Here is an 11841-nt window from a genome sequence, read left to right as displayed (position 1 = left end):
CAGACGGTTTAAGTATTGTTTTAAGCAACTGATTCCTAATCTCATTGATGTTTGATCCTAAAAAAATGATGCTCTTCTTGTCAGAAAATAAAGTGCTTATCCCAAATTACATAATTTTTTCTCTCACTACTACTCTGATATCAAAATGATCTTTATGTTTGTTGCAGCGCAAGATATCAAATACAGCTTTATCTTTTGATAAAGTTAGTAATTGTTGTAAAGTCTAGGTCGGAGCATAGAGAAAATCCATTTGTGAGATTATGTATGTGATTTTCGTAACAAAAACGTGCTTACTACACACTCAGCCAGAATAGCCAACTAAATAACCCTTGAGGTCATGTGCTGAAGCGATTTATCACAAAAGACATGTCAACGCAGTGGTCGACGGGAGAAAGACTGGGCACCACCCAATTCCCAGGACTCGATCGCTCCAATAGTAATGATGATCAAAATCGAATTCGACAATATGCCCAAGCCATCAGTGATCATAATTCTGACGTTTACATCGCCAGATTCACTTTAAATGTTTTGTTTTTCATGACTTTCTGTTGGCTGCAGACAAGTTGTGCCTGAAAATCAGATGTGCTATCAACAATATTTAGATGTGCTATCAGCTAAAAATTATTCCGACAATCTATCTGGAAAAAGACGATTTTTTACTATCTTACAAGTCTAAAACCGAATATATTTAACTACGCCGGCATGATACGTCGTCCGATTTCTACTCTCTCCAAACTGTACCGTTAGGGTATATGCAGTTCGACTGAGCGCATGAAATTGAAAGCATTGGATAATTCTTTAACAATAAAATAGAGCTAGTGAAAAATATTCTGAGAACTACCCTAATCTGAGATCTACACAATTAAATTTAAAAAAACATTAAAATGGTGCTGATTGCCCAGTACTAATTCGCAGAATTCTAGAAACCATTTATCTCTAAGAGATACTGACAAAGACAATATATTTAGTTGTATTAATGATCAAATATTGTTGTTTTGTCAGAGTTTCAAATGGTTGTTTCCGGTCCAAATCTGATAGTTGATACCATATTAGTTATCAAAAAGATAAAAAATATTTGCAATTTCGAATACAATTGTGTAATAAGCAAGATATCTGAAGGAATATTTTACAGCCAAACTATTATAAATTCGAAACACCAACAGAAATCTTGCGAATTCGAAAACTTCAAATTTTTTCATTTATCCGAACTAATTTAATCGCTCGTGCAAATTAACATCGAAATTCCTTCCAAAAATGCAAAATACACTAAATCATAGACATATTTCTTTTCCTTGAGTGTTCTGAATGTTATTCTCTTAATGTGCAAACAAAAACCTTTGCAAAAGAGGTACCGATTGCTGTTTCGACCCAGCGATAAACAAGCTCGCTAAGTGGCGTAAACAAACAAAAAGCCGCGAATCGACGCATCCACGGAAGGCCTCGATTCGCGATTAACAAAAAGAGTTACGCCGTTTGCGAAATTCCTCTTGTCTTAACCTTTACCCCGAAATAGATTACGACAATTACCAACCTATTCAGGGCTCTTCTTGTTTCAGAGGCTTATGCATTTTCACCTGCATAATTTATGAGGTCAAGGTCAGATCACATGATCGCACTCAAACGAAGCAGAACGATCTGGACGCGGTTGGCAAGCGTTTCTGCAAACCAGGGTTCGCAATTTTGCTTCGATTTTTTGTAAAGTTTGATACATTATCTCGCCTGAAGTACAGGAAAAATAATATCGTTGTACTGGTATTTAGGGGTAAGTATGCTTGCATATAACTCTGTTACTTTTTCTGCAAATTAGGAGACATCGGTTGCGACGTCGCAAGGCCTGTTACGAGGCTTTCGATGTTTTGCAGAATATTACGATGCATTGCGTTAAAAGTTTATTAACTAAAAGAGTCGAAATCTCTGTCGTTACTGAATTTGCAAAACCTTCAACGCCATATTGTACTATCAATTACGTTCACATTTCTACCTGTGAATTTTCATTTGCACAACTTATTACTTTCCAGGAACTTTAAGGAATTTTTGACCGCAGTGAAATTACAAAAATGCGACTCTCTCACATGCTAATCTATCCCGGGAAGTAACATTTGCGAGAAATGGCGACACTGTTTACTGTTTTCGTGCGCGTTATAAGAAACGTATCATTTAGTTTATGCAGAAAGATAACGAAATTATCTCAGACATGCCTCAGTTCCAGGAACGCATGTTATATTGTTTTAGAATGCTTTGGCTTTTTATGGTTACACAGCATTTAAAGATAGTATACAAATGAAGGGTTCGACATCTCTCAAAATGGATCATGGCAGATCCATTTTTGTTCTTTTAGTAAATAACTTTTACAGCAAATAAATTCACGCAAATAGCTGTTTAAGCCAGTTAATAATCTCACTTGGTTTGGCTAGGCCTAACTCAATCGACATTTGATTAGCAAGTAAACATTGTAAAAAAACGGTTGATAACGCAATTTCTCATTTTTTCTTTATCTAAAGTAACAGTTTTATATAGAAATTTTGCTGTATTTAATCTAGACCTGGTATGTCAATGATAAATTTCCTATTTCTTTGCAGATTCAAAAAACCTCAACAATGAAGTTGTCGTTTATATTACTAGGGTTTTTACTTTTCGTTTCGTTCGAACATGGACGTAGTCGGCCTTTAGACGACGAAAACAATGGTAGGTATATCATACTCACGGTTTAAACCTATCATATCTAGAACGTAAGTTTTGCATTTCTTAGATGATGTTTAATTCAGGAAATGCTAGGGGGGGGGGGGGGGCTATAGCGAAGCCTTTACAAGGGAACGGAGGGAGAAGATAAGAAGAGATAGAGAGAGAGAGAGAGAGAGAGAGAGAGAGAGAGAGAGAGAGAGAGAGAGAGAGAGAGAGAGAGAGAGAGAGAGAGAGAGAGAGAGAGAGAGAGAGAGAGAGAGAGAGAGAGAGAGAGAGAGAGAGAGAGAGAGCGAGGTGAGATCAGGTTTGTTGGTTTCAGTTTGGAATAAAGATATGGATCTGAGAGACAAGAGGAGGGTGAAGTGTTTTAATGTTTACAAGTTCTGAGAATGGAACAGGCGTTATGGGGTAAAAAGTTTGTACGTACTAAGACAATTACAAAAATATCATAGACGAAAAGAAAACGGAAAATATGAAAAGTACCAGGTTTACCCCGAGGTCAATTGTGTACAAGTAGGAATATTGAGGCGATAATTACCTGGTAGAAAAAAAGGAAGAATGGATGATAAGAAACAATCAAACGTTTTCCATATTCACCTTGACATGCTCAGGTATATTTGAAAAAATTGTTTTTCATATCTCATGTCATTTTTCTATCATTCAAATGTCAGTCACAGTGTAAGATAACAAGGTTTTGAATACCATGAAGTAAAAGATGAAATGTTAACTGATGAGATGACTCGAGAAGACTGGTTTAACAATTGCAAAGAAAGCCAGAATAACATAGCGTTTAAAATATTCCTTTTCTACCTAGTCAAGGAAGGCGACGATACGGCAGCCGCTGACAAAAGAGACAAAGTGGCAGTAAACAAGAAGAAAGATGACGGTCCTAAACCAAAGAAAAACGACCAAAAAAGCGGAGAAGAACGTCAGGTGACAACAAAAGCTCCAGAGAAAACTGTTGCAACAACAACAGCACCAATCAAACCAACCACGCCAGCAGTTGTAACAACAGCAGCAACAGAGCCTTCAAAGGCACCAGTAACAACAGGTAAGAGAGGGGAAGCACATAGTCAATGGTTCAGGATATCAAAAATCAATCTTTTTTTTGTTTCTCCCACTGTTGTTGATCTTCATCTGCAGCAATCATTGTTTAATTCTTTCAACAATGCTGTGTTCATTGCCTTCCTTGTTTTATTTAGCATTTCAATTTTTTCTTCTTTTGCCTCATTTGTATCCTCTCCCCCTTCTGTCTTTCAGTCCTCACCTCTCTCCTTATGTCCCAGAGCCATTCATTGCTTTTATCGTTCTTTTTTCCTCCGTTTTCATCTGTTTTCTTAACCGACTTCTTCTTCCTCTTTGCATCCATTTCAATCTTCTTCTCTTTCACATCAAATTCATTTATTTTTACTTTCTCTCTTCCTTCATCTCCCCCTATGCTTTTATTCCACTCTATCTTCTTTAATTCACCTTCTTCTTCTTTCTCCTATTATATATTCTCTTCTTTCTATTGATCCCAAAAGTATAACCAGGGGCGAAACTACCGGGAGGGTGTGGGGGGGGGGGTGTCACACCCCCCCAATCCAAAAAATAGTCGATTTCGCAGGGCAATCGAAGATTTCGCAGGGCGCCAAGAAGAGCTTTATTGCCACGCAGAAATGCCACCTCTAAAGTTCGTTATTTGCAAAGCGAAAGCATTTCTTACCGAAAGTCATAACCAATGGATGCAATGATTGATGCATATGTTTATGAGGGCAAGGTTGAGTCATGCAAATTAATTTAAGTTGTAAATTATTTTCATGACAAGCACGGCGTCACTGGGGGGGGGGGGTGATAAGGGGCTGAAGTCCCTCACTTTGGTCAAGATAGGAATTTTTTTATCATTTTTACAATTACTTTTTAACAGTGCATGAACTAAAAAACATAATAAATCGTTAAGATACCAATTTTGTTTCATCTAATTGCTAACTTTTTCACGTATATTTTTATTATTTTTCTTTTATTTGCATTAATTCAGTAAATCATTTTCTGTATCATTGCAATGTTTTAATTTTGGATGTGTAAACATGGCCTTCTCGATGCAAGAAACTGCACATTTCTGTTCAGGAAATAAAATTCTCCCAATCAAAACAACATCTTCCTCTGTCATTCACAACTACGTGCAATCTGAAATGAAAGGTTGCCGTTTCTTTCCTTCCCCAACGTCTAACACTACAGTTTTAGCATGACATCCCCCTCCCTATTTTTCCCAATAAACAATAATATTTTCAATAAACAATCAGTTCTTTTAGCACAATAGTATTTTGCTAAATTTTTGTCTGAAAGATGCTTTTTAGCCCTTTTACAAGGTATACTTTCAGAAAAAATTTGTCACGTCGGACCCACACGGTGGGTCCTCCTACCTCACTAAACTCGACTCTTAGCCCCACTGGGATAAATTTCGTTGCGCTTTCTACATCATGTACCCTCCCCCCCCCCCAATTAGCTGTTTATTAGCTTAATTTTGCTAACCAACATTAAATAAAGTGAATATAAAAAAACAATTTACGCTCACGTAGAGAAATAGAAATTTCATAGGCAATGAAGTTACAAGTTTGTTTTTATTGCTTAGAAGTTTGTCCTTGGTAAAGACCAGTGTACACTGGTAAAGCTTTCACTGGTAACCTATAGACAAACCTTTGCTACGAGGTCTGCAGGGCACCACTCAGTTTTGCAGGGCAGAAACCCTTTTCACCCCCCCAAAACTATTGGCCAAGTTACGCCCCTGAGTATAACCTTATAACCTCTCTTCTCTTCCTTATATATTGTGCCTGTCTTGTGTAATGCTGTGTTGTGTTGTGCCTGTCTTGTGTTATACTGTGTTATGTTGTCCCTGTCTTGTGTTATGCTGTGTTGTGTCGTGTTGTGTCGTGTTGTGTTGTGTTGTCCTGTCTTTCTTGTCTTCTGTAAAACACCTCATGATCTTCTATGACACGGAAAGTTATTTTCATTGTAGCAACTTTGACACATCAAAACTTTATTTTTGTTTTTCTTTTCTTCTAGCACCAGTTACTGAGGCCCCAAAACCCACAACAGTGCCAGTGACAACTGCCCCTGGCTCTACAGCGGTTGTTACCACAGCTGGCCCAACCGTTGTCACAACTGCAGCACCATCTGTAGGTCCAACAAAGGTTCCTCCAGTTCCAGAAGTGGAAGGTGATGTTGAGAACTCAGCAAATAACACAAGGAATATGAACGGTAAGTCGTGTACAATTTGACTGAACTTTTCCTCAAATTCCGACGATTGTTATGGAATGCTTTATGGTACTTCATAACGTTACGAAGTACTCAAGTTTATCTGGCTTATTCTTCGAAGGTCATATTTTCCTAGAATATTAATGTACCGTATTTCCTCTCATTAACGCCGCCCTCTGATAAACGCCGCCCTCTATTGAGCACCTTATATTTGTGAACTTTAAATAAATTCTCACACAATATTTTGTTTAATATATAATTTTAACGTGTTTTTAGTAAATAGAAAAAAGTTCTGTTTTTATCTTTTTTCATCGCAATTTTCTTGTCATTTCTCATTTGACAAACTTTTCAATAGCAAACGCCGCCCTCTATTAAGCGCCGCATCCAGGAGTCGGATTTTGTAATAAACGCCGCCGCGCTCTTTAGAGGAAACACGGTATTCGTATCAGAGATATATAACAAAATTTTTCAATTCTATCACAATGTGACACAGACTAAAATGTTTCTTGCCAAAAGATCATTTATAGCTCCTTGTTGATGGTGTGAGAATGTTAGTAATGAGGATCTGAAACGATAGTTATTGTTGCTTTGAGTGAGAGAAAAGATAGAAAGAGAATTGAAGGGGAAATATAGGGTGGACAGGTAGCAGAAGACGTTATAAAGTTAAGTAGGGGAATATCGAAGATGAAGAGAAACTGAATTATCGTTTTTATTTATTTTCATTCTTGTATGCTTCGTTACAAAAGAGGCCTAAATTACGGCATCTGCGAAGTTAGTAAAAGCAAGTCAATCCTTCAAATATTTTGAAGCTTTCTCTTCAAATTCTCTAGTCCACTTCAATTTCTTTCCTAGAATTGCTCATTTATTTGAGATTCTATAGGCCTGATCCTTCCCCAGCGAAATTCGTTTTATTTTTTTGTCTCTTAGTAACTCTCCCTGCGATTATTTTATTTTCGGAAAGATTTCCTTAGAAGTATTTCATGTTTTTGCATGAGTAACTTGTATCTTGGAGGAAAACATTGTAAGTGACTAAACATGATACTTTTTCACAGCTACAACATTCCATGTTGCAATCAGATTCACAGCAGAAAAATGGACAGATGACCTTCAAATCACAGTCAATCCAGTTTATGAGCGAACAAAACAGATGCTGCTGACAGCTGTGAGAAATTTTGTTTTTGAACTTTGGTGAAATCACCGAGAAATACTCGAGTTTTCTTCAAAAGTTTATCGTTTACTAGCAGCGTGTCCATCCAAGTCTCCTTTCGGCTAGTTAGCAAACACTGACAAAACTTTCAATGTAAACAATAAAAAAGGCCGTAGCTTTGGTGTGGTGAATGAAATCCTTTTATTATCACTACCCTTCTATTATCTAAGAATGTTTCACTCACTCACTTTGTCGGCAAACGGGGCCTGAACACATCTTTAGAGCGCAATAGCTAGCAATTGAACTGCTTGCACCCTAATAATTTAAGAGCAAATTAGGGATCCGGCCTCGGGTTTTCTAAAAAAGAACAGCCAGCCTGAACTTCAATCTAATTGTTCTTATAAAAAGAGTGTAATCTTCCTCACAAGCATAAGCCATGCAATCAGTACTTTGTATGGACTCTTGATACCTGCTTCGCAAACATATCTCTCTTGACAATCTTACATTTGCCTTCGCTGTACCTTAACTGTGCCTTACCTTTACATTTTACTTATTTTCAGATTGAAAAAGTCTACGAAGGCGAGGAAACTTTCAAGCAAGTCGTCCTTATAGGCTTCAGGTATAGAAAACAAAATTTGTCACACAAAATTTAGTCATCTTGTTTTGATTTTGATCCTCTTATTCAAAGCAGACATATTTCAAACAATTCTACGAAAGCAAAGATTGCTTGACTGAAACATCTTTGTTCATATAAGATAAAAGTTAAACATGCAATGCATCACTTACCAGATATCTTTTTGTCTTAAAAAGTGACAGCCAAGACCAGAAGAAAGCAGCAGAGAGAAGGGAGACGTAAGTTTACACCCAAACATCTTTAGATTTCTAAAACAGAAAAGGGCAAAGCAATGATGAATTTAGGCTAATAACATGGTCAGCATCAATGATTGTAATATTGTGAATAACAAATGAGTCTAAATAAAGGAAGAAGCAATTATTAAATTCGATCTTTGCGTCAACTAAAACGAATTATGAAGCGTCGCTGTTTTGAACGGAGACATGGTTTTTGCCGGGTAACATAACTTAAGAAAATGATCAGTTGATGAAAGTTTTTCATTTCATAGAAAATGTAAAATAGTATCATTTTCTGACGTCTCAAGCAAGGGTAAAATAGCCAAACGCCAATCCACTACTTTTAGACACGTTTATCTAATTATTCTGCCTCGGACTTTGAGAAGAAAAATCCTCGTTAGACATATTGATACGCCACATAATTTATTGATACGCCGTCGAGGTATTGATGCGTCACAGAATATAAGGGGAGTTGTACAATCTTTTATAAATGCAACGAAAATACCAAATAGCGCTTTTAGAATATAATGCAGAGAAAAAGCACTTCTTCCCATATCGTAACTTTAAGATTCATGAAGAATTGATGAAGGTTAAAAATTATATCTTACCTGTTAATATCTCCTGTCCAGTGTTTATACCAATCATTGCCGTTGAAAAACAGTGACAACTTTTGTAAGAAAATATTCTAAGTTCGATTTATTATTTTTCATTATTTCAGTGTCAAGGCGCCACTGCCAGGCGTCGTTGCGGACTTCTACGTTCGATTCCATTCATTTGGAACGCATTTGAGGAAACTCTCAGACGAGATCAAGGACGGAAAGTTAGATACACACCCAGTTTCAAAGAAGTTCATCAGAGCTTGTGAGTACCATTTTATCGTGATGCCCAGCTTCAATTAGAAAACAAATGGGATTTTAGCGCAAAAAGCATTGACTAAGTTGTTAAGATAGATTGAGAACAAACTGCAGGCTTTTCCCAAACGAAGTTTCGTGAGCCAATAGAACAACGTTCCGCTCTTTAGTTGTACTGTAGACGTTGTTGCAATTCCCTGCTGAATGTTGAGTCCCTTTAACTTGCAGATACTGCTGAGCCAAAGGGACGCGTCTGCACTCCAGACTGCCGCATACAGTGCTATTCATACTGCGATCAAGGATGCTGCACAGTGCACACCTTCATGCCAGTTGACATGCATGCAATTGCACCTGCACCCGCTCCAGCCCCCGTACCACCTCCACCCCCTCCCCCACCACCACCACCACCTCCTGCACCACCAGCATATCAACCACCACCACCACAGCCAGCCCCATACCCTAACTATGCCCCTATGCCTGCACCAGCTCAGGTACAATCAGCCTGCCCACCAATCTGCAGCACATTCTGCGGTCCTCAATGCCCAAATACTTGCTGCAACTCATACAGTGCACCATCGTACCCTGCATCATACCAGGCAAGTGCAGCCACTCAGTACCAACCAGTGGCATACCCACCTCCATACCAAGCTCCATACCCAGCCGCTTTTCAAACACAATATCAGGCACCAGCAGCCCCAGCAGCCGGTTGTGGAGCAGCAGGATGTGGTAAATAAGCCAGAAAAAACCGGATATAAGGAATATTAAACCGGAGCTATAATGGCCAATGGTCAGCGTTAAAAGGCTCGATGGGCCTAAGATCCGGAGTCGTGAATCAATTGGCAGAGGACAACTTTACAGAATTGCTGTAGAGTGCCAAAGAAACTTGATTGTGGATATAATGTGAATTTTCTACTTGGTACTAAAATTATATGCTTATAAAGATTTTTACAGTCTTCCTAACAAATATTTTTAAAGGAATGTTTTCTTATAAAAGTAAAATTTGTATTATACTATGACTTAGCTGGATAGGTCTTGAAAGTTTGTTAATAGTTATTTGTTACATGTCCGTATTTCCCTCTATTGCGGTACTACTTCTCTTTGCATTTGAAACTGCGAAATAAAGTTTTAGATATTTAGACCAGGCGGAGAATAGAGCAATGGTCACTCTAGGGCGAAATTTATGGGACCAAGTGATTAAGGGGGATATCATGGGCATATTGAAAGCAGAAGAAAAATCTTAAAGGCATTGAGTCATGGTAAATAGGCCCTCTCTATAGGGGGTCATTTGGTTTCGGCGTGATCGCTGGTGTTTCATGTGATACTTGCATCCGTTGTTGACAACTTGCTATTGATCGAAATTGTTTTGTCAATCAGTACAGGTGAGTTCATGTGACCAGTTCCAGGTCAACCAATAGCATGGCATTCATGAAAATCATGACTCAATGCCTTTAACACTTTTTAAAAAACATGCTGTATTCAAATTTTGGTCCATGAGTTCCAGATAAAGTAGCCAAATTAAGGTGCTGTCTTGAATATGGAATTTGACAAGAAAGCGATACCTATGGAATAACGCTTATCTAAAAGCAAAGAAAATATCAAGGGGAGAGATCTTTCTCCTGACGTTAACTGCAGCAATACTAGTCCCCACAGACCGTCCTTTTGCAAAGGTATTCTTACGACCATGATGTATTTGTACGAGCATGTATGTAACAATGACAGGAAGCAAGGCTGTCAAAACTTTCAAAATACGGGGGGGGGGGGGAGGGACTTTTCTTGCGATAATTGAATAAGGGGCAGTTGCGAGTTCTCTTTGAGGATGTGTTTTAGATCACCACGGTTAATAACAATTTTTGACAGGGTGAATAACTAATTATCTCCCTAATATGAAAAGCAATGCTTCAATGTTGTTAAATACCATAGATCTCCTAATACCTAAAAACCAACATCTCTAGTGCAAAAGCACTGGTGAGGCCCAACACCCCAACACTGGGGTGGAACAAGAGTGAAGAACCACGAAACGTTTGAGTACAGAGTTGCAAATATTAGATGTTCCACGAGAAATTTATTTATGATGCTTTACAGCAAAACTGATATTTCTTCAGTGGTGTAGCTCATAGTATTACAGGTAGATGAAGCCTATGCTTAGACCAAAGGCATAAACACACGATAATTCAGCATTAAAAATTCTTGGGATGCATTAGACGATTCAAGCTTTTGAACACACTATTGCTATGTCACATTTGAACACATTAAAACAACTTTACATTTTCAGTAACAAAATGATAAACTGAACTAAAAACAATCGCAATAGTAAGAGCAGCTTTAACATTTTCTAACGGGGCTCTGGGGTTATAATTTGAGGAAAATTCGGGCCTGCCCATCGAAATTTTCTACCTATCTTCTTTGGCAACCAGGAACATTACCAAAAATTAGAAATCAACTCTTACTAACCTCATGATATTGTTTCAGAGGGCAAAATTTTATGATAACTCCTCAAATTCCATTTAAATTCCCCACGAGGGGGAGGGATACTTAAAAAATTTATCTGTGCCGTAAAATCAGCAGAGTTAGCATTTAAGGAATCTGTTTAAAATTTAGGCACTCCAAATTGCCCTTGCGTATATATTCTCTATTTTCTAGCTTCGCACTTTAATACACAGGTAAAATATCAGGAAAATCTGTCAAGGAAAAGCTAAATTTGTTCGATTTATTAAAAGTTGAATCAAAATTCATTCACACATGTCCAAAAATGGTAACAAACCATCTAATCTGTAATGACGTGTTGGTTCCAAATCAATTCCGTTGACGTATTCAGAGGTTTGAGGCCATGGATGTCTACATTGAAACAAATAAATGGATTACGAAAAAATCGGGAAATGGTTAAGAGACTCCTCTGCTTATTAAAAATTTCTAACATATCGCAGAAAATAAACCAAAGGGAAGGCATGGTGTTAGAATGAAAGGAGGATTTATATCTCTATATCACTTCCCTGTGGCCTATACATTTGCTTGATCTGCAATGAAGCATCCATAGAGAATGCGAGTAATAAATGATGCTTAGACCATACTTTAATATTT

The 11841-nt window shown here is 37.8% G+C and overlaps 2 protein-coding genes across 2 annotated transcripts in view; one reads left to right on the top strand and one right to left on the bottom strand.

The window, feature by feature from the left end:
- Positions 1-1604: 1604 nt before the first annotated feature.
- On the top strand, positions 1605-9829 carry LOC135681707 (uncharacterized). The gene is made up of 9 exons (XM_065196295.2): positions 1605-1762; positions 2580-2685; positions 3497-3733; positions 5725-5919; positions 6969-7078; positions 7624-7682; positions 7874-7915; positions 8631-8773; positions 8992-9829. The coding sequence occupies exons 2-9, from the start codon at positions 2598-2600 to the stop codon at positions 9495-9497; spliced, it is 1380 nt and encodes a 459-aa protein (XP_065052367.1). The 5' UTR covers positions 1605-1762; positions 2580-2597; the 3' UTR covers positions 9498-9829.
- A 1104-nt stretch (positions 9830-10933) lies between these two features.
- The window catches only part of LOC135681695 (catalase), a 28184-nt gene continuing 27276 nt past the window's right edge, over positions 10934-11841 (bottom strand). The window contains exon 13 of the mRNA XM_065196275.2: positions 10934-11598. Within this exon, the coding sequence (XP_065052347.1) occupies positions 11575-11598 (24 nt within the window). The 3' untranslated portion in view covers positions 10934-11574. The remainder of the gene's footprint in view (positions 11599-11841) is intronic.

This window comes from Rhopilema esculentum, chromosome 17, assembly GCF_057945365.1.
Source record: "Rhopilema esculentum isolate cy_ngs chromosome 17, ASM5794536v1, whole genome shotgun sequence".
Classification (NCBI taxonomy): Eukaryota; Metazoa; Cnidaria; class Scyphozoa; order Rhizostomeae; family Rhizostomatidae; genus Rhopilema; species Rhopilema esculentum.
The sequence above is the reverse complement of the archived record's forward strand: the minus strand, read 5'-3'. Positions and strand labels throughout refer to the sequence as shown.